The 24,015-nt window shown below is 41.4% G+C and overlaps 2 protein-coding genes across 2 annotated transcripts in view; one reads left to right on the top strand and one right to left on the bottom strand.

Moving 5' to 3' along the window:
• Positions 1-24,015, bottom strand: part of UBAC2 (UBA domain containing 2) — a 195,028-nt gene that overhangs the window by 92,031 nt on the left and 78,982 nt on the right. The window lies entirely within an intron of this gene.
• LOC100079029 (G-protein coupled receptor 183-like) lies at positions 927-16,669 on the top strand. Its single transcript, XM_029074150.2, has 2 exons — positions 927-1,012; positions 15,031-16,669. Exon 2 carries the CDS (start codon positions 15,059-15,061, stop codon positions 16,142-16,144), a length of 1,086 nt encoding a protein of 361 aa, XP_028929983.1. The 5' UTR covers positions 927-1,012; positions 15,031-15,058; the 3' UTR covers positions 16,145-16,669.

Here is a 24,015-nt window from a genome sequence, read left to right as displayed (position 1 = left end):
GATCATCATGCTAAGAAAATAATGAGATTTAAAAATAAACTTTGGGGCTCTTTTTGGCTATTTAATCCTAATTTTTTAAAAAAATAACTTGGAGATAGAAAATGGAATGAATCACACAAATCCCTAGACTATGCTATAATAAATCCATCAATCAGTAGTGTGCATGGAGCATTTACTCTATAATAATTATAATAATGTTGGTACTTGTTTAGTGCTCACTATGTGCCAAGCACTGTTCTAAGCACTGGGATAGATACAAGGTTATTATGTTGTTCCACTTGGGGCTCACAGTCTTGATCCCCATTTGACAGATGAGGAAACTGAGGCACAGAGAAGTGAAGTGACAAGTGGCGGAACCGGGCTTAGAACCCACGACCTCTGACTCCCAAGCCCGGGCTCTTTCCACTAAGCCACGCTGCTTCTCTACGGAGCACTGTACTAAGCGCTTGAGACAGTACAAAAGTTACTAGACATGATGCTTACCCTCAAGTAGTTTACAATGTGGCAGGAGAGATGAACACCAAATTAATTACAGGTAGGGAAAAATAATACACTATAAAGATATATAGATTGTATGCTTGTGTATGTGTGCAGTGTACTATGGCAGTTGAAAGGGTAAGTATCCAAGTGCTTAGATGAACCAGAAGTGCTCAAGCAACAATCTATGAATACTTGTGATTTAAATTTTTTTTTAAATTTTAGCTGTAGTCAGGAGCAAACTTATTTTGCAGAGTTCAATTTAATGAAATAAAAGCCAAAGATAAATTCCAAGGGGATTTTACTACAGTCTAAAAGTAGCAGAAAAATTATTTCACTTCCCTTTAAGAAAAACCTATCAAAAGCCTTATATCTACAGTACAAAAGCAACAGGAAAAAAACCCACCCGATGCCATAAAAGGATGTGTACGTAGACACCCTTGAAAGAATGCAGCAAGGGAAACCTAGAATGATTTGCTAAGCCACATACAGCCAAGTATCACTGCTACACCGGGAACAGAGAAGCCACTGACATGTAAGTACTTAAGAAATACTTTTTGCTTTGGAAATTTATCAACAACGGTTTTGTAAACTGCAAAGGTCTGAAAAAATCCAGGTATTTCTGGTGTATAGGGAAGTAGTAATTTTACTGACAGGCAGAAACAAAGTGATCATTTATTCTTTTTCTGTTATCTGGCAAAGCAATGTACCAGAAAAGTTGATTTAAGATTAACATTTGAGATGCTCTATATAAATCAATTCCGGAAGGTAATCTATCAATCAGTGGTGTTTTTGGAGCACCTCCTGTGTGCAGAGCATTGTTCTAAGCACTTGGGAGAGTATTATTATTATGCAACTGAATTTGTAGACATGATCCCTGCCCACAAGAAACAGAAGTGAACCCTCCTCATATACCTTCCCGCCAAAGATATCATGTATATATCTTTAAACTCTTCCCCCATTTGTTAATTTACTTTACTGTCTGTATCCCCCACTAGATTATAAACTGCTTGAGGACATGAACTCTGTCCTCTAGACTGTATGCTAGTGCATTCATTCATATTTCGTTGTAGGCAGGGAACGTGTCTCCCAACTCTGTTAAATTGTACTCTCCCGAGCGCTTAGTAGAGTGCTCTGCACACAGTAAGCGCTCAATAAATCAATGGATTGATTACTGTCATACTCTCTCACACATTTAGTTTGGTGCTCCGCACAGAGTAAGCGCTCAATAAATACTACTGATTGGAAGAGTGCTTTTTTGCTATATATAAATGAAGCTGATGCACCATTTCGAATAATAGTAAATCAATGAACCAGGAGGCTTAAAAAATGTTCAGATACAACTAGGGCTTCTAAATATCTTACTCACGAAAACATATTGCACTTGAATCATGAGGTTCATGAGGTACTATAGAACAAAGGAGGCATTAATTAGAACACGGTAGTGATTTTTATGCACTGAAGCACATTTAGTCCAAGAAATTCCAAAGGGCAAAATTTGCAACCATCTTTCAAAACCCAACAGAACAAAGTTCATGGCAAGGTTGTACTTTGGGGGAAAGAAAAATGTGACAAATTCTAACAATGTGGATTCACCATCCCCAAAAAAGGGTCTTCTGACTAAAAAACCCTGTTTTTTTGAATGTCAACGCTTCTCATGTATTTTTCTCTTTTAATGATACTTGTTAAGCATGTCTTACGTGCCAGGCACTATTATAAGTTTGGGAGCAGACACAAGGTAATCAGACTGGACACAGTCCCTGTCCCATGTGGGGCTCAAAGTCTTAATCCCCAATTTACAAATGAGGTAACTGAGGCACAGAGAAGTTAAGTGCTTGCCCATGATCACCTCATACATGTGGCTTTACCCTGAATTAGAACCCAAGTCCACTAGGCAACACCGCTTTCACATTTCATCAGTCTAGCATTTTGAAATGAGTACTTGCAGAAAGTGGTTAACTCCTTTTCCCTAAAATTTTTCAGTGCAGATTCAAAAGCCAAAAGGTTATAATTTCTGAAAAATTTTAAATGTAAAAATATATCTCCATCTCCTTTATTGTATTAACTTACTGTAATAGATCACATGTTAAGGATTTAACACTTTTGAACTTTCTCTGACTTTTTGAACCATTACCTGTTTAATCAGTCTTCAAGCAATCGTATTTATTTAGCACTTACTGTGCACACAGCACTGTACTAAGCATTTGGGAGAGTACAATATAACAGAGTTGGTAGACATGTTCTCTGACACAAAAAGCCAACTGTATAGGGGGACTTCCTATTTGCTTACTAAACAAATTATAATTGAAAATTGTATAATTGTAACCCTATCTTACACGTAAAATACCATACTGGCACAAAATGCCAGGGATTGGACTGAAAATATTCCATTAAGCCTAATTAAAGATCCAATAAAAACATAAAATCTGAAACAACTGGTATAGTCTTTAAGCCATAGTTTTGTTCCCTACATCAAGAGCCAATAACATGTCTAACGGCAAAGAGTTAGTGATCACGCACTCCCTGAATTTTCTATTTCAATTGTGATTTCTTACACTGCCATAATTTAAAGTGTCTGAATAAATGTGTTTCCACTGATTCTCCATGGAAACTCTTAAAATAAGCTTAGCTTGCAGTGATTAAGTGTCTGCGATTCCTAAGTAACGAAGAACAGGGGCCAAGTCTAACTTCCACCTGTGTATTCTCTCCCTGGGCTTAGCACAGTGTTCAACGCACAGTAAGCACTTGGCATCTTCCTCAGGATCCCATGAGAAATGAATCATTGAAATCAGTATGTTTATACATTAAGTCTGGATATCCCAGATAGAAAGGCATAAGAGTGTGAGGTATTAGGAGAGCAAAATAATGATACTAGTAATTATTAAGCACATAGTAAATGCCAGGTACTGTAGCAGCGTGACTTAGTGGAAAGAGCTCGGGCTTGGGAGTCAGAGGACGTGGGTTCTAATCCCAGCTCTGCCACTTGTCTGCTGTGTGACCTCGGGCAAGTCACTTAACTTCTCTGTGCCTCAGTTACCCCATCTGAAAAATGGGGATTGAGACTGTGAGCCCCACATGGGCCAACCTGATTACCCTGTATCTACTCCAGTGTCTAGAACAGCGCTTGGCATATAGTAAGTGCTTAACAAATACCATAATCATAATAATAATAGTAAGCGCCTGGGTAAATACAGAATATTTAGATTGGATAGAGTCCCTACCCCAAGTGAGGCTCACGTTTTTTCAATCGTGCACAACATGACAAGAAATCCATACATTTACAGGCCAACACCAATTTTTAATTGAAGAACAAACAGCGTGTTATTTAAACCTATGGATTTTTTTTTATCAGTAACAAGGAAGTTTAAGGAGGGATAAATCAACTTTATTGTTACTAAAGTAGACAGTTACAGGTATTAGCGAATGATTGATCTGGATGAAGTCAATGGGAATACTGAACTTACAATAACTACAGGGTGCATTCAGTCAGATGACAGCTCAAGTCTGACCAGTTTTTTTTGGCTATCATTATCAATGATTACAATATTAACAGTAGTAAGGTCCTAAAATAATACTATGTGCTAAGCACTGTATGAGGCTCTGAGGTACGTACTAAGATAATCGGGTTGGACATTGTGCCCATCCCACATGGGATTTAGACTAAGTGGGAGAACAACTGTTCAATCCCCATTTTACAGATGGGGAAACTGAGGCACCTCTAGACTGTGAGCTCATTTTGGTCACGGAATGTCACTGTTTATTGTTGTACTGGACTTTCCCAAGAGCTTAGTACAGTGCTCTGCACAGAGTAAGCACTTAATAAATACGACTGAATGAGTGAATGAAAAGTTGAGTGACTTGCCCAAGGTCTCCCAACTGGCAAGTGGCGGAGCCTGGATTAGAACCCAGGCAGTAGTATTTATTAAGCACTTACTGTTGGCAGAGCTCTGTACTATGTACTGAGAGAGATACATAGGTGGGAATTAAACACAGTCCTTGTCCCTCGTTCTCTGACTCCCAGGCCTGTGGCTCTTTCTACTACACTACACTGCTTCCGCGGTGTACTGATGAATTACATTACTAAAGGTCATGATATAATTGCAGTGGCGTTAAATTTGAACAGCTCAAAATTTTGTAATTAATTACAATCAGCTTCAATTACAACTTCTAATTGATTTACACCTGGTAGCATGACCCCTGCTTCACAGAAGCAGCGTGGTCTAGTGGAAAGGGCACGGGTCTAGGAATCAGAGGACCTGGGTTCTACTCCTGGCTCCGCCACTTGTCCGCTGGGTGACCTTGGGCAAGTCGCTTAACTTCTCTGCACCTCGGTTATCTCACCTGTACAATGGGGAGCGAGACAGTGAGCCCCTTGTGAGATATGGAAGGTGTCCAATTTGATTAATTTGTATTTACCCCAGCACTCAGTACAGCATCTGGCACACAGCAAAAGCTTAAATATCATTAAACAACAAAAGCAAACAAAAAAAATCCAAAAACTCAGAAGCATTCAGTTACAGAATGGAAGCCCAGTAGTTCATGTGTGTGTTGAGCTTTTTTTTTTTCAAATGAATTGATCAATGTTATTTATTGAGCGCTTATTGTGTGTACAGGACTGTGCTAAGCACATACTGTGTGCACAGCACTGTACTAAGAGTTGGTATACATGTTCCCTGCCCATAGGTCTTAGGAAAGATACATCATGCAGTCAAATGGGCCGCATGTTGGATGCTCTTTAATTAGAAATATTAACTGAGGACTTTTGCAACCCGCCGACAGATGATCATATATCTTTCCCCAGACTCTTTCATTCTTGGTTCAAATATGTAAGTCCAACGTGGTTCTCCTCATGCTTTCATCCTTTTCTTCCATTGCCGATTTCTCTTCCTCATATAACTGTCAATGTTCCTCATGATTTGGCTTCTGTTTTCTTCGGTTGCTCACCACGTGGAATTTCAACTCTCACTATCCTTTCCAAATCTATACATTTAGTCTCGATCGCTCACCCTCTTTCCAGTCAACACATCCCCGTTTCTAATACTACTCAATTTGTTTATCCACCACCATCCCAAGCACAATTTCTAAACCTTGACCACTGTAAACTCTCCTCTTGATCATTCCCCCTAACTTCCCCCCTAACAGTAACTCCCTGCCCTCATGTCATGTGAAACCTTGAAATCATCTTTCATTCCATTTTTATTTGTCCCTCACAACCCAACTGACACAAGTTGAGAAGCAGCATGGCCTCGTGGATACCGTACAGGCCTGGAAGCCAGAAGGACTTGGGCTTCCAGTCCTGGCTCTGCCATTTTTCTGCTGTGACACCTTGGGCAAGTCACTTCACTTCTTTTTGACTCAGTTACCTCATCTGTACAATGGGGATTAAGACTGTGAGCGAGCCCCTTGTGGGAACGGGGCTGTGCCCAACCTTCTAAACTTGTATCTACTCCAACTACCAGTACAGTGCCTGCCTGCTTTAACAAATATCATTGAAATAAATAAAGGAAAAGTCCTGCAGATTGTTCCTCAGCAATATCTCAAGGACGGCTTCACCTATGGCTAAAACAGTGTGGTGTCCTATTAGTAATGACAGAGGAGCCTTAGTCCTACATCCTAAAACGGAGAATTTACGTGGAGGATTAGATTCGTAGGCTAGTGGTTTGTGTGGCATTACTCACACACTCTCTTTCCTGTTAGTAATATTCCGGCTGAGGCACAAAATACAACACCCAAGTAGGCAGGCAGGGGTGCAGCACATTGCCACATGTACACAAAGGTTTTGGGGTTTTTTGTTGTTGCTTTTTTGGGGTTTTTTGTTGTTGTTTTTACACGCAGACTCCATTTATGGCCGAAGTTACCACAGAATAGTGCTAATGCTGTGCCACAGTACCAAACCCAGTGGGCAGTTGAAGCAGCAGGGTGTAGTGGACAGAGCACGGAATTGGAAGGCAGAGGATGTGGGTTCTAAACCCAGTTCTGACACCTGTCTGCTGTGTGACCTTGGGCAAGCGCTTAACTTCTCTGCGTCTCAGTTACCTCGTCTGTAAAATGGGGATTAAGACTGTGAGCCCCATGTGGGACAATTTGATTACTTCGCACCTACCCCAGTACTTAGAACAGTGCTCGGCACATTGTAAGCGCTTAACAAATATCATAATTATTAATTATTACTATAACCCAACCAGGCAGGCTCAGGACTAGAACTCAGCTCTCCTGGCCCCCTGAGGAGTGCACTTTCCACTTGATCAAGAACAGAATTAGTTATAATACTAAAACAACAATCTCCCTGAATGAATGAATCAATCCATCAATGTTCTCTATTGAGCACTTCCTGAGTGCAGAGTACTGTATTAAGCAGACACTACTCCAGCCCTTAAGGAGTTCACAGTTCAGATAGGGAGAAAAACATTAAAATAAATTACTGATATGCATAAGTGTTGTGGGGCTGAAGGTGGGGTGAATATTCAGTGCTTAAAGGGCACATACCCAAGTGCATAGGAGACACACAAGGGAGAGATCTATCTAACGTACACAAAATCAAATAATCTTTTTCAAACATCATTAGACCCCATAAAATGCTTTGCTCACGGTATTCATCTGCTCAATAAATACTACTCACTAATCTTCACAATCCGCAACAGCCTCCAGGGGCATCCTGCTGCCACTTATATCAAATTAAGGCTTCTAACCAGTGCTCTGCACACAGAAAGTGCTCAGTCAATAAATGCCACTGATTTATTGACTACCAGTCAGCTTCAAGATTCTCCATCTGCTGGAGAAATGTCTGCATACGCTTATGTGAAAATATTATAGATGAGAATTTCCCCTGCTTCTTATGATTCTTCCATTATTTTCATTCTTCCAGATACTCCTACACACGATAGCAGTTCAAAAAAAAACAAACTGAAAATCTGAGCATGGGTGAAAGACTAGGAGGGAGAAGAACCACATGGAAATACAAAACTCTATTACAGATTTGAATGCTCTGTTAATTTAAAATTTTCAGATTTTCTTTTCTTGATTTATGTGAATGCTTGGTTACTACAAAGAAGCTAGTTTACCCCAACCTTCAATTATCTGATTTGTCTTGGCCCCAGTTAATCTAGAATATCTTCTTCCTGCCATATACCGTTTAATCACTGCCTGGACTTGGAGTGTTATGGAAGAGAAAATTACTTTATAAGCCTAAAAACATCTAGCTAGCATGACAGGCTCCAGGTGGGATCTGTGCTGGATCCCATGTCACTGTTTCTGGATTTCCCAAACCTGTCACCAATATGCTAGAGTCCCACACCAGTATTTCTGGTCCTACCAGAACTCTAAATAATAATAATAATAATAATTGCGGTATTTGTTAAGCGCTTACCCTATGCAAAGCACTGTCCTAAGTGTTGGGGTGGATACAAGAAAATCAAGTTGGACACAGTCCCCATCCCATATGGGGCTCACGGTCTCAATTCCCATTTTCCAGATGAGGAAACTGAGGCACAGAGAAGTGAAGTGACTTGCTCAAGGTTACACAGCAGAAAAGTGGGGGAGCTGGGATCAGAACCCATGACCTTCTGACTCCCAGGCCTGTGCTCTATCCACTGCACCTTTCTCTCCTCTCGCTTTCTCTCCTTATAGGCCAGGGGCAGGAAGGGGGTCTCAAGATGGTGCTGTGGAATTTTGGAGGGGTAGGCACGGTATCTTAAATCTGGAAGACATACTATAGCCACACTGTGGCTGCAGCTGAAGTTGGATTCCTGGCTACACCCAGATCACTTCTCCAAATTCTCTCCTTACCCCACCCCAGGCCGTACGGCTACTTAAAAACATCTCCCATGTTGAATCTAGTGATCTAATTCCAGGAGCTAGTTCCTAAATCAGTGGTTCCACTTTATGATGTAAAACAGTTTGAATAGAGCTTAATGTTACTTCATGAATCAGTCAATTGCATTTATTGCGTGCCTACAGGGTGCAGAGCACTGTACTGAGCACTTGGGAGAGTACAATATAACAATCCTCAAATGATTTTTCATAAATTTTAAACCCCTCCCCATGCGTGTTTGCAGTTTTATGTGTGACCTGACACAACATTCAAATGCATGTCAACATGTCCGGTTATGCAAATGTGAGCCAATAACATCAAAAGAGATCTTGGGTTATCTCCTACGATCAGTCTCTCCTCTATTGCCCAGGGACAGCTTTTCTAACAATCATACACACCTCTCCAACCACAAGAGAGCTCATCTTATCTATCATGCGTTGTGCTCCAAAGCCACTGACCAGCTATTCTCACAAACATATATCCCCTGCACAATCATATCCACAAATTCCAGAGTTTCACGTTTCACCATATCAAAATATTTCAGCCTCAAGCTATTGCTACAGACTTAATTCGATGGGAGTAACTTAGTCATATTACCTAATACTGCCCTCCAAAGCAATAGAAGATACAGCAGGAGCTAAGTACCAGATAATTTCTGCGGTAACTGTCAGAGAATATGGCTGAATCCCCAGTGATTTCTGAAGACCAAGGTGGCAAGATGGTTTAGTGGGAAAGGACCTTTATAGGACCCTTATACAGCTGTGGAAACTGAAGCACAAAGAAGTTCACTAACTTATCAATGGTCACACAGCAGGTCAATAACTGAACTGGGACTACGATCCAGGTCTCCTGATTCCCGTGCTCTCCTCTTTTAGGCCCTAGTGCCTCCTATTCTAAGCGGTTATACACTTGATGTTCTTCAATCTTATTATCATTCCTCATTTCCTACAATTTTCTTATCCATAAGACTTCATAAATACTCATATTGCTCCTCGCATTTATTTCCATAACATTTAACCGGAAACAATCAAACTGCCAAGAATTTCTGACTCGACAGCCCAGTCGTCAAACTAATAAAAATCAACTCAGCCAGCAAAACTTCAAACTTCAATTCCATCTTTTATTCCAAATGTCAAAGATAGAAGGGTCTTTCCTGAAAGGTGGAACTCCAGAATTGATTTCTGTCATTCAGGCCTCCAAATATTCCTAGATCTCTCCTTCTATCCGGCCCCCTCCAATCGAATTTTCATGGCACACCATGGAACGAAGGGACCAGGACCCTCTCAGCCTAAGTAAAATAAGTTCTCCCACTTAAATGGGAGAACTCGGAAAGATAAACAAATTGGGGAGGTGAGAAATCAAGCTGGAGTAGCAGAAGAGACGAAGAAAGGCTTTAAACAGAAGAGATTTATTTAAATGTTGATTCGTCTGTTCATTCATTCTTTCAGTCGTATTTATTGAGTGCTTACTGTGTGCAGAGCACTGTACTAAGTGCTTGGAGAGTACAATTCAGCAACAAATAGAAACAATCCCTACCCAACAGGTTCACAGTCTAGAAAGGGGCAGACAACAAAACAAAACAAGTAGACATGCAAAGACATGGAATGATATCCCTGGGTTGACAGGATGACAATTTTCCAGTTTCCACTGACACAGAATTTGGGATTTAGCTTTCTGCAACCTCTACATGTGCAACCAATGGATTTGAGGTGGTACTTCACCCATGGTAGTCAAATCTATTTCACTGTGCATGAGCTACTTTTCTATATTGTTGCAATCTATGATTCCAAAACAACTGAGTAAAATCATTTGAGGACAAAGAATAAGTATTTTTTGAAAACTCAGAGCCAACAGAATAACTATATTTAAAAAAGGGAAAAAAGACTTATCAATCTTGTGAGTTAAACTTCTGGATCTGGAAAAATGCTTGAAAAAACAAGCAAACCACCCAGAAGTAAATATAAATGCAAAGAAAAACAAATTATTTCAGTTAGCTCTGAACATAGCTGTGAATGGACTTTGCTTTGGGGGATTTATCTTAGTTCCTTCTGTGACAGAGAGATGGGATCTGATGGGCCATGATTAGAATAACATATGCAATCCATCTTGAATTTAACTCTTCAATAAACTGGGGAAACAGTGTCTGGCTTAGAGTATAAAACTGTTAGAAAGGTATCACAGTCACAGGAGTTTCCTATCCAGGGAGTGGTTTTCAAATAAAACCAAGTTAATATGGTGAACGTAGGGAAACAGCAGGGCTTAGTGGATAGAGCACGGGCCTGGGAGTCAGAAGGACCTGAAGTCTAATCTCAGCTCCGCCACTGGTCTCTTCGGTGACCTAGGGCAAGTTCTTCACTTCCTTAACTTCTCTGTGCTTCAGTTACCTCAACTGTAAAATGAGGATTAATGCTATGAGCCTCTTGTGGGACATGGACTGTGTCCAATCTGACTAGCTTGCATCTATCCTAACACTTAGTATAGTGCCTAGCATGTAATAAGCCCTTAACAAATACCTTAAAAAAACAAAACAAAAAAACAAGTGCCGTTCTGAGGGAGTTCCATCAATAATATGGCTAACGGGGACTACTCACATAGAAGTATCAATCGATAATACTTACTGAGCGTTTACTGAATGCAGAGCACTGTACTAAATGCTTGGGAGAGTACAACAGAGTTGGCAAACATGTTCCCTGCCTACAACAAGCTTACAGTTTATAGGGGGATAGAGACATTAATATAAATTTCAGGTATATAGTTAAATGCTGTGAAGCGGAGGGAGCAGTGAATAAAGGTGCAAATCCAAATGGAAGGGTGATGCACAAGGGAGAGGAGGAAATAAGGGTGTAGTCAGGGAAGGCCTCTTGGAGGAGGCTTTCAAAGTAGGGAGCAAGATCATCTGTCAGATATGAAGAGGGAGAGCATTCTAAGCCTGAGGCAGGATGTGGGTGAGAGGTCGGTGGCAAATTAGATGAGATCAAGGTACAGTGAGTAGGCTGGCATTAGAGGAGAAGTGTGCAGGCTGGGAAATCAGGGAGGTAAAGGTAGAAGGGGGCTAGGTGATTGAGGCTTTAAAGCCTATTGTAAAGAGTTTCTGCTTGACGTGGCAGTGGATAGGCAACCACTGGAGGTTCCTGTGGAGTGGGGAAGCATGAACCGAATGGTTTCTGTAGAAAAATGAACCGGGCAACAAAATGACGGATGGATTTAAGTGGGAAGACACAGGAGGTGGGGATGCCAGCAAGATGGCAGATGCAGTAGTCAAGGCAGGCTAGGATAAATGCTTGGATTAAGGTGGTAGCCATTTGGATGGAGAGGAAAAGACGGATTTTAGCAATGTTGTGAAGGCTGAAGCAACAGGATTTGGGTGGAATGAGATGACTATAGGGTAATGCTACAGTTACAGGCTCATGGTACAGACGGGATGATGGTGTCGTCTACAGCGCTGGGAAAGTCAAAGGAAAGACAGGGCTTGGGGAGCGATGGTAAGGAGTTCTGCTTTGGGCATGTTAAATTCGAGGTGTCAGCAGGACATCCAAGTAGAAATGTCCTGAAGTCAGGAGGAAGTGTAAGACTGCAGAGAGGGTGAGAGATCAAGACAGAGAGATGTAGATTTAGGAATCATCTGCATAGAGGTAGTAGTTGAAGCCATGGGAATGAATGAGTTCTCCGATGGAAAGGTGTAGATGGAGAATAGAAGGGGACCAAGAACTGAGACTTGAGGGCCACTCACAGTTAGGGGGTGGGAGGCAGAAGATGAGACTGTGAAAAAGCCTGAGAATGTGTGGCTAGAGAGATAGGAGGAGAACCAGGAGAGGACAGTGACAATGAAGTCAAGGTTAGAAAGTGTTTCCAGGAGAAAGGGGTGGTTGACAGTGTTGAAGGCAGATAAGAGGTCAAGAGGAGTTAAGAGGTGGAAGAGGTCATTTGAATTGTCAAGACGGAGATCACAGGTGAACTTTGAAAGGGTAGTTTCTGTGGAGAAAAGTGGGCGGTAGCCATATTTGAGGGGGTCAAAGAGAGAACTGGAAGAGAGGAAGTGGAAACAGCAGGTGTAGACAACTCGCTTAAGGAGCTTGGAGAGGAACGATAGGAGGCAGATGGGGTAATAACTGGAGGAAGCCGAGGGGTCAAAGGAGGATTTTTTTCAGGGTAGAGGAGACATGAGTATGTTTGAAAGCAGTGGAGAAAAAGCTATTGGACAACGAACAGCTGAAGATAGCAGTCAGGGAGAGAAGGGAGGGGGCAAGTGCTCTGATAAGGTGTGAAGGGATGGGGTTGGAAGTGGAGGGGGTGGATTTTGAAAGGAGGCAGGAGATCTCTTAAGATTCTGCTTGGAAAGATGAGAGTTGTTGAAGAAGGAGCAAGAGGAGGGAGAGACTGGAGGAGAGAAGGATTCTCATTCAGTTCTTTCATTCAATTGTATGTATTGAGCGCTTACTGTGTGCAAAGCACTGTGCTAAGCACTTGGGAGAGTAGAGTATAGCAACAGGCACAGTCCTGCCCGCAATGAGCTCACAGTCTAGAGGGTGTACAAGTGACCCCAGATTAGGTGCGGGACCGGGGTCGAGCGTCATGGAATACAGGATCAAAATGCAAAGGGACCTACAAATACTTGGAAAGGAGGTCAGGAACCAATATTGTTTTGTGAAATTGTGTCAGTAAGGGCGCAAAGTAGTATTCCAGGTTGAAAAGGAGGAAAAAAAACCCAACAAAACTGAACAAATCCAGGAGAAAAGTTAAATGAATTGAATTAGTCTGCTTTGGACGAGACAGCTAAAAGGCAATTTTATAATGAACTTTTATTATATGAAGGATTCTTACTCTGAGGATGGTGACAAATTGCCCTTAAACTGCCGCATCCAGGATTTAGATTCATTCTAAGGAAGAATTTTTTCATAGGAAAACTTTTTAAATACTGGCACAAGGACTCTCTTCTTGGAGTTGCCTCTCTTCTTTCAGACCTAAATCCCAATCAGATGGAAGATTCTCTAATTCTGTACCAGAAGTGCCCAATTGCCAGGAGCACAGCCCGCTGATCCACTCTCACTGTGAGGTGCTCAGCTAAAATACCGGGGGAAACACCATGGCCTACAGCATGGTAAACTCCTTTCTCCCGATTAGACTGTAGGCCCGTCAATGGGCAGGGATTGGCTCGATCTGTTGCCGAATTGTACACTCCAAGCGCTTAGTACAGTGCTCTGCACATAGTAAGCACTCAGTAAATACTATTGAATGAAAGAACTGGAGCTCCTCAACTGAGTGATGGGCCTGGCCTGCCAAAAGCCTGGAGACTGTAAGCTCATGCTCCAGGAAGCAGCACGGTCTAGTGGGTAAGAGCCCAGGCCCAAAGTCAGAAAAACCTGGGTTCTAAACTTGGCTCCGCCACTTATCTGCTGTGTGACCTTGGGCAAGTCGCTTAACTTCCCTCTCATTTGTACAGTGGGGATTAAGACTGTGAGCCCTATGTGGGACAGGGACTGTGTCCATCCTGATGAGCTTGTACCTACCCCAGTGCTTGGAACAGTGCTTGAAACATAGTAAACACTTAAAAAATACCATAATCATCATCATCATTACAGGCAGGGCACGGGCCCACTAATTTTGTTGCACTGTACTCTCCCAAGCGCTTAGTACAGTGCTCTGCACTTAGTAAGCTCTCAATTAACACCACTGGTTGATTGACTGGAGGCAAGCCTAATACTACCCTCGGAGGCAGTGCATTCGGGTACAGGCCCTGTATTCCGGATCATCCCATCTGGAATGTACATGGAAAGTGGCCCATCTCTGACTCTACTGGTTGGGGGTGCTTTGTTCAATTATTCTGATGGAAATTTACAGCAGGCAACAGTGACCAGGGACTCTTTTTGAATCCTCTTGATTGCTTCCATCTTCCCTGCTTCCAAAACAGCATGTTTATAGGTGCTTATCTACCAGATTAGGATCTCTGTACACTAGGTTTGGGGGACATTTTCCAGAGGCTTGAGAAATTTGAGTTTTAAGGTATTCTGTAAACGTGAAAATGAGCAGAAACCTAACTCTTTTGGTAGGGATTTTTAAAAATTGAGAATAGTCAAGAAATCATAAACTTACAAAAACTAAGTGGCAGTATGTTCTGTTTCTCAGCGTGGCAATAACTTACCTATCACCCTTCCGTAGTTTTATCCAGTACATGCACGTTCAATTTTTTTTTCCTATTTGTTCATTTTAGAGATTATAAACACAACCTCCATTTCTTCACAAGGTCACCCGTAAGTCTTGTTTTTCAAACTTAGCTGGTTAACACAAATCAGATCACTGTGGTTAAGTTCACACTTCACTGCATGTTAAATATATGCCATTTCATTTCCTGATCGTACCGATGCTGTGTTCCCTTGAAAAGCAATTAAAACCAAAGTTTTCTGCTCATTGGAAATTTGGGGAGCTCCGTGTTTGATTTTATTGATTCAGTCAAAGGGGATTTCTGAATGCGAAGCTAGTGCTTTCCCTTAACCTATTTGAATCATTACATTTCTCTTATCCAGTACTTCCCCCGACTCATCGAATTATGACTAACAGTATGACAGATGGTTTGTAATCTTTATTTTTGTTCCTGATGTCCACTTTTGCCCCCCAGGACATCTCATCATGGTAAAAGCGCTCTTGGATTGGATTTAAGTACCTCTGACCAGAAACATCCCTTCCGATTAGCGGCAGTTTATGTTCATTTATCAAATTAAATACTCCTTTTTCTATATTCTTCCTAGAGAACCAGCAACCAGACCGGATGTGAAAATGGCTAACGATTTCACGACACCCTTTATAACTGAATCACTTTTAACTGCTGCGGCAAACAGCTGTGACTTTTACGTGCACCAAAGAACAGCCAGTATCTTAATGCCTCTGCATTACAGTGTCGTTTTCATCATTGGACTCTCGGGAAACCTACTGGCCTTGTCTGTTGTATTTCAAAACAGAAAGAAAATCAACTCGACCACTCTATATTCGACAAACCTGGTCATCTCTGACATACTCTTCACCACGGCCCTGCCTGCTCGGATAGTCTACTACGCATCAGGATTTGACTGGCAAATTGGCGAAGCCCTGTGTCGAATAACTGCTCTTATATTCTACATTAACACGTACGCAGGTGTAAATTTTATGACCTGCTTGAGCATTGACAGGTTCTTTGCTGTCGTCCATCCCCTGCGCTATAACAAAATCAAAAGAACTAAATATGCCAAATGTGTCTGCCTATTTGTCTGGGTTCTAGTATTTAGTCAGACACTCCCGCTACTTGTGCATTCCATGTCAAATCAAGAGATTGGAAGGATTACATGTATGGAATACCCAAACTTCGAACAAATAGACCACCTCCCCTGGATTCTCTTGGGCGCCTGTTTAATAGGGTACGTGATTCCTATTGTCATAATACTAATCTGCTATTCTCGCATCTGTTGCAAACTCTTTCAAAGTGCCAAACAAAACCCACTCACGGAAAAATCAGGAGTAAACAAAAAGGCGCTCAACACCATCCTTTTAATAATCATCGTGTTTGTTGTCTGTTTCACGCCTTACCACGTGGCGATTATTCAACACATGATTAAGAAGCTTCAGCTTTCAGACTATCTTCCGTGTAGTGCTCAACAGACGTTCCAGATTTCCCTCCACTTCACGGTATGCCTAATGAACTTTAATTGCTGCATGGACCCTTTCATCTACTTCTTCGCATGTAAAGGATATAAGAGACGGGTTATGAAAATACTGAAACGGCAAGTCAGTGTTTCAATTTCAAGTGCCGTTAGATCAGCACCTGAAGAAACCTCACGTGAAATCGCTGAAACGCAAATGATGATTCAATCCAGGTCTTTAAATGGATAGTAGTAAAGGATAAAATTGGGGGGCTTTCTGTACATACTATTTATAAGGAACTTCACAAAACTTCTTATCACTGAACTGCCAATGAATGAAGCCAATGAAATAACATTGTACACAGTGGGGGTTTGGATCAGAAGAATCCTGACTACCCCAAGGACAGAACTTTATGTGGAAAAGGTATTACTGAAGTACATTTGAAAACGAGTACTCTACGATATGTGACTGAGAGCCTGTGTGATCCTCTATGTGAAATAAAATTGAAAAGAGTGCACGGCCGGCACAGAAGAATTAAGTCAATTAAAAATAAGGAAGTTCTTGGGTTGCAGTAAATTGAAAGTGTTTCCTATTGATCATTTGGGGCTTAATTCAGAACATCTGGTTACGAAAGTCCGACATGAGACTTTCGGGAAAATAAGATTCCAGAACTGGATATTAAAATGGTGAACAATGCCATGTTTTGGATCAGAGAAGCAGCATGGCGTAGTGGACGGGTCTGTGAGTCTGAAGGTCATGGGCTCTAATCCCGGCCCTGCCACTTGTCTGCTGTGTGACCTTGGGCAAGTCGCTTCACTTCCCTCAGTTACCTCATCTGTAAAATGGGGATTAAGACTGTGAGCCCTATGTGGGACGGGGACTGTGTCCATCCTGATTAGCCTGTAACTACCCCAGCGTTTAGTGCCTGGCACATAGTAAGCGCTTAACAAAAACCACTATATACTGCAAGTACATCTTACCTCAAAAATTGGGATTCTGTCTGAAAAACAATGTTCACCTCTGCTTGAACTTTCACATCCTCAACTCGGACTTCATTAAACAGAAAAAGAAAAAAATTGACTTTTCTGAAGATGTATTACAATCTGCACTGAAAATTCTACATTGTAAATGAACAACTCAGCATAATACCAACTTGGAGCATCTCTATTGATCTCAATTCATGAAGCCGTGAGCTATTGTTATCAAAAACTTTCTAAGGAAATAGACTAAATTGAAAAATGGAAATTGAAGAAATATTTGAACTTCCCCCAGGTGGACCCCATTTTATCACTGAGGGAATGTGTGTCTTTTAACTGGAAAAATATACATATTGTAATAAAAATGCCTTTAAAAACATATTTTTGTAATCTTGGGGAACCTCACAAGAATATAGTTCCTAAGAATCCAGAGCACATGTTCCACGACGTTATGTATTAGTATTAGAGAGGGAGCTCTCTCCATCATTATCTAGGTGAGAGAAAGAGAGAGAGAGAGAGAGAGAGAGAGAGAGAGAGAGAGAGAGAGAGAGAGAGAGAGAATATGTGTATGGGCAGGGAAACAAACCTGATCAATATGGCCCTGACGGCAGTAGAGTTTTATAAGGAATTAGAAACAACCACCTTCCTACTTGTTTCGTTCTCTATCTTACCGAGCAAATGTTTCGGAATTAGTGGGACATCTGCCAGGAGTTACCACTTGTATAAAAATGACATGTTTATTTAGGTGATGATCCCTTATACTGATGTTGCAACTTATGCATTTATCTGGGCTCTTTTCTTGGGCATTCAGCCTATTGATAAAGGTGGAAATGGATCATTACAGATTTCTTCTATGTCCCTTGGCTGGGGGATTGACAAAGGAGATCAGAGGGTGGTACGAGATAAAGGACCAAAGAGAGAGGTACAGAATGAGAGAAAGCATGAGACTCTCCAGACTGTAAGCTCACTGTGGGAAGGAAAGGTGCCTACCGACTCTCCCAAGTATTCAGTATAGTGCCCTGCCCACACTAGACACTCAAATATGATGGGTGGATTGAAGGTTGGTGTCTTGGAGGTCTTGAGGGTTCGGGATGTCTCAGGAGGAAACGGAAAAGATTGAAGAGGCGCCGGAAGGTCTCCGAGGGAGGGTAATTAGGGTCAATAGGTCAGAGAAAGGTAACTGGGTTCAGAGGTTTGCAAGGGAAGAATAGTTGAGAAAAGGCAAGGAAAGGCATTGCAAGGGAAGAATAGTTGAGAAAAGGCAAGGAAAGGCCAGTGGAGAGGAAAGGTATATTAATTCTTAACATTAAAGAAGGCAATGAGACTGTGAGTGAACTTGCCCATCTGTTTGGATAAAGAATCAATCATATTTATCAAGCATGTGTTGTGTGCAGACCACTGTACTAAGCACTTGGGAAAGTGTGATATGACAGAGTTGGCAGAATTTAAAGAACTTAAAACCTCAAAAGGTTATCCATATATATCAGTTACTTGTTTGAGAAAGCTCCTGGTATAAGGTATTCTTGGAGTTTGGGTTAAAAAAAGGAGCATCTCTCAAATATTTTTCCAGTTCCTAAAATTTTTCGGTCTAATTTTGTAATAAGACTTTTACTGTGACAATACATCGGATGGCAACCCCGAGATGTCTAATTCCAATGCAAATGACTGTGGTTCAAATTTTAATAGAACTCTTCCTTTTCCCAAGCCTAGTTTCTTTCAATCCTGACCTAATTATTCCTTAGGTCTTGGCTCATGGACCCACATAAATTTCTAAAACTGAACTGACTTCAGCCCAGGTATGTTTGCTATGGAAGTGACATACCAAAGGAATAGGGAAGAGTATGAGACTCTGGACGAAACTCAAGTTACTGGCTTTAACTGTTTTTAGTGTAACATTCCTAGGGCATTCTTTTTTCAAGCTTTTAAAATTTTTTAGGGTCAATTAGGGTTAATCACCATAATTTAGCCTGTTATGAAAACATCCAATTTTTCCCAAAATGTTGGCCTTTATTTAGTTTCCCTGGTTCAGAAGCTCCCTTCAAAAGGAGTCATGGTAGAGGGCAGATCCTAGGTCACTGCCTGTTCCAGAGACGTGCAGAGAAGCAGCATGGTATAGTGGATAGAACACGGGCCTGGAAGTCAGAAGATTCTGGGTTCTAATCCCGGCTCTGCCACTTCTCTGCTGTGTGACCATGGGCAAGTCACTTTTCTTCTCTTTGCCTGTTACCTCATCTGTACAACAGGGCTTGAGATTGTGAGCCCCACATGCGCCCAGGGACAGTGTCCACCTCAATTTGTTTGTATACTCCCCAGGGCTTAGTACAGGGCCTGGGACACTTAAGTACTTAAATACTACTACTACTGTTATTATTATTATTATTATTATTATTATTAGGGTAGTGTTAGTGACAGGGGCAGGGACTGCTGGAGTTAGATTCGCCACCAGTCTCAAAGAGCAGAGGACTCTGCACATGCTATGGCAGGCCTGTCTTAATAATAATAAGAAGAGGAGGAAGGATGATTATGGTATTTGTTAAATGTTTACTATGTGCCAGGCACTGTACTAAGCACTGGGGTGGCTACAAGCAAATCGAGTTGGACCCAGTCCCTTGTCCAGTGTGGGGCTCACAGTCTCAATCCCCTTGTCCCTCTTTCTTGGGGCCAGAGCACCCCGGCAAGTGAACTGGGAGGAGAGGAGAAGCAGGGAGGGATGAGAGCAGGAAAAGAGAAGGGGCTAAACCACAGAGTTGGGAGGGGCAGCAGGAGAAAAGAGTAAATAATAGAGGAAGCTGCCTGGGGGTATTGGAAGGAACTGGGAGGAGCAGAGAGTAGGTAGCAAGGGCTAGAAATTGCAGCAGGCAATTGAAGCAGCCAAACTGAAATAGCACCATAGGGAGTATGGAGAGACATGCCATTTGGGGTTTTTCCCAAAAGAAAAAATGAGAGAGAGAATGAATGAATGAATTGGGATAAAACTAGCTAAAACTGGAAAATAAAATCCACAATGAAAAAAAATTAATTCTGCTATGGAAAAATATCATATTATAAAATGTCATATTAAAAGACACCATTTAGTTGGTCAATGTAATTAGTCTGGGGCACATTCCTGGTTTCTTCCTATTTTTTCAGCTTGCTCCTCAAAATGCAGAGCTTCCTGGCTACTGGAGAGGACCACAGTACACCCAAGACAGAAAAGTTCTCAATTATCCAAACTATCCATACTAATCAATAAATCGTGTTTACTGAGCATTTACTATGTGTAGAGCACAATACTAAGCGTGGAGGGGAAAGTATATTATAACACAGTTGGTAGACAATCTTCTTGACCACAGTGAGATTACACTCTGGCAGGCAAGACAGGCATAAATATAAATAAATTAATTATGTATATGTTCATGTGTGCTGTGGAACTGAGGGAAGGGTGAATGAAGTGGGCGAAACTAAACTTATGGGGGACACAGAAGGAGGTATACTTAAACCTTTGGAATAAGTTTACCATATAAAGAAGTGTAATTCCTATTTTTTTAAGAATTCAGAGTTTTGTGAATATTAGGTTTTCTGTAGTAGTAAAGGTATTTACTGAGTATAGTATATTTCCTGAGTACCTACTAATGCACTGGACTAAGAATGTAGGAGAGCAGAACAAGAAGCAAGAGCTATCATCCCTCCCCATAAGAATCAGTCAACCAATCAGCAACATTTATTAAGCACTTACTATGTGCAGAGCACTGTACTAAGCCCTTGAGAAAGTAATCAATCAATCCTACCTTCTAAGCATTTACTGTATGCAGAGCACTATACTAAGCGCTTGGGAGATCACAAGGTAAGATATAGGCTTACACTATATTTCCATTGTGTGTGGGTATGTTGTTTTACTAAAATGCGATTCTTCATGTCTACCCACTCCAAAATCTCAAATGGTAATACATTCCTTTCAATCCATCAGTCGTTAGCATTTATTTCACAGCACTATACTAGTACTTAGAAGATTATAACAGATGGAGATATAATTCCTGTCCTTGGGGAGCATACCTTCTAGAGGGAAGAAAGACACTAAAATAAAAGACAGGTGTGAGGAAGCAATTGAGCATAATAATGTGTACGTAAGTCCTTCAGGGGCTGGGTGAAGGAGTGAATTCTGAAGTGCTCCCATAAGAGCTAAGTGCCCAAGTGGCAAATTAGGGGCATAATTTGGAATGGTGGGAGACGAATTCCTCTTCACATCAAGCAGAAATTTCTTACCACTAGTTTTAAGGCTCTTTCCCTCCTCCTAATCCACTCTCATCTCCCATTAGCCCCAGTTGGCACTCTCCATTCCTCCCAAGATACCGTTCAACTTGGATAACTCATTTGCTCTCATGCCTTCAACTACCATCTATACACATGGATGATTCCCAAATCTAACTCTCCAGCTCTGACCTCTCTCGTCCTCTGCAATCTCGAATTTCCTGCAGCCTTCAGGACATCTCTACCTGGATGCCCCCCTGACACGTCAAGCTAAACATGCCCAAAACAGAACTCCTCATCTTTCTACCCAAATCCCATCCACCCCATCTTCTCCATCACTGTAGACAACACCACTATCCTCCTTATCTCACATGCCCATAACCTTGGATTTACTCTTGCCTCATCCCTCTCATTCCACTCATATATGTCACCAATCCTGTCAGTTCCACCTTCACAATATCACTCATCACTAAAATCTGCCCTTTCCTCTCCATCCAAACTATTACTCGGATCCAAGCACTGATCATGTTCCGCCTTGATGACTGCATCAGCCTCCTCTTTGAACCCCCAGCCTCCTGGTTCCTGTCTCTCTCCAGTCCAGACTTCACTTTGGTGTCTGGATTGTCTCAAAAAAACCATTTGAGCCTGGGCTTCGGAGTCACAGGTCATGGGTTCGATTCCCGGCTCTGCCACTTGTCAGCTGTGTGACTGTGGGCAAGTCACTTAACTTCTCAGTGCCTCAGTTACCTCATCTGTAAAATGGGAATTAACTGTGAGCCTCACGTGGGACAACCTGATTACCCTGTATCTACCCCAGCGCCTAGAACAGTGCTTGGCACATAGTAAGCGCTTAACAAATACTAACATTATTACATCTCCTCACTCCTCAGGAACTTCCAGTGGTTGCCCACCTACCTCCACATCAAACAGAAGCTCCTTACTTTTAAAGCACTAAATCAGCTCACCCCCTAATACTTTACCTAGCTGATCCTACTGCAACCCAGTGCAAACACTTCGCTTCTCTAATGGCAACTTATTCACTGTACCTCCCTCTCATCTATCTCACCACCGACCCCTTGTCCACGTTCTCCCTCTGGCCTGGAAATCCCCTCCTCTTCATATACAACAGACCAACACTCTTCCCACATTCAAAGCCCTACAGAAATCACATCTCCAAGAGGCCTTCCTTGATTAAGCCCTCTTTTTCCCTACTCCCTCTCCCCTCTACATTACCTTGCACTTTGATCTTTACTGTTTAACTGCTTGATATTCACCCCACCCTCATGCGCATGACTCTTAGGTCCTTACCTGTAATTTATTTTAATGCCTATCCTTCCCTCTTGATTTTAAGCTCCTTGTGGGCAGCCAACATGTCTAACAACTCTGTTATAATCACAGAATCAGTGGTATACATCAGTGGTATTCACCTAGCCCTAAGCACTTGGGAGAGTACAATTGTGTATAGTACAGTGCTTGGCGCACAGCAAGCACTCAATAAATAGCAGATTGATTAATTATAAATTCCTTGGGAGTGGGGACCACATTTTTTACTTGCACTTTAATCTCCCATGCTCAACACATGATTATGCTGGATAAATACTACTGAAATGTATATAAAACCACATAACATACCCTACTTGAAAAGAGTGAAGATCTTCATATCCCAACTGTGAAAAATGGTAGGTAGGAACTGTTTTTTTAAAAAAATTAGTAGTTAAGCAGGTTCTTTTTTTGAAAAAATATTGCATTTCAGGAGACCAAAAAGTTACTCCCATCACAGTATAAAAATAATAGGTGTTTTTAAAAGGGGAAACACAGAGGTTAAATTCGACTTTAAAAATTCCATTGCTAAACATTTTTATCAGTTCCCCAATTGTTTAAATTATTCTATAAAGGGTAAAAACTTTTTTCTTTTCTACATTTTATTTCCAGAGAAAAACTATTCAGTTGACAAATGAGGAAACTAAAAATCACAGAATTTCCTAGGCCAGTCCCATACCTCTGGGAAACTGGTCCTTTTAGGAAAAAAAAATCTCTGAAATAGTTACTTTGGGGTTTATTACTCAAAACTATGTTTTTTGCTTTAAGAGGAGATTTAAAAAATTCAGTCTGCTTTCAATGCTTCCCCCATGGCATTCATCTCTAAAAATCTAATTAAGACTTTGCTCTCACAAAGAAATAGAGTAGTTGCAGTGTTCATGACACTGCAGTAGTTTGGGACAATCAAAACAAAAACCCCGTCTGGTTTCTGAATAGGGTACAGATAATTCTTAAGAAAAAAATGTCACAAATGGAAACTACATGAACTTGCATAGCTGAGATTTGCCAACCTTTTAAAAGAAAAAAAAGGAGGACTTTACTGTCACTCATTTCTTGAGAAATTCTGCACTATTTAGTTCCTTAAGAACCAACCGTGGTAACCCTTGTAAATTCCTATATTAACCTGCAGATATAATACAGTGTTATAACTTGGACAGTAACCAGAGTGCTCACCACTCCCCTCTCCCTCCACATTACACCCTGTGATGGTGTAAGCCATCACCACTTACAACAGGCATTAATTTTCAACCTTTCATGTATTTAAGTGAAAACTAGTCAAAGTCTAATTTTGATTATAACCCCAGGAATTGAGAGAAATGATAGCCCGCAGAGACGCAGACTGGAATAGCCATATTTTTTGGAGAGGAATGATGAACATGATTCAACATTATATTGTTAGAGCAGAGAGTTGAGAAAAAGTGGACCATGTTGCATGGTATTGCCAAGGTCTCCTATCCTCCTGCTTCAATCCTATAGTAGCCCTTCCCTCCGTTCATCTCAACCAAACCAATCACTCATCAGCGTGAGAAGCATCTTGGCCAAGTGGACAGAGCACGGGCCTGGAAGTCAGTAGGACCTGAGTGCTAATCCCTGCTC

Source organism: Ornithorhynchus anatinus, chromosome 10 (genome assembly GCF_004115215.2).
Source record: "Ornithorhynchus anatinus isolate Pmale09 chromosome 10, mOrnAna1.pri.v4, whole genome shotgun sequence".
Taxonomy (NCBI): domain Eukaryota; kingdom Metazoa; phylum Chordata; class Mammalia; order Monotremata; family Ornithorhynchidae; genus Ornithorhynchus; species Ornithorhynchus anatinus.
The sequence above is the reverse complement of the archived record's forward strand: the minus strand, read 5'-3'. Positions and strand labels throughout refer to the sequence as shown.

Bases quoted from the DNA above. Each gene is read 5' to 3' on its own strand.
- LOC100079029 (XM_029074150.2), top strand. From the start codon at position 15,059: ATGGCTAACGATTTCACGACACCCTTTATAACTGAATCACTTTTAACT.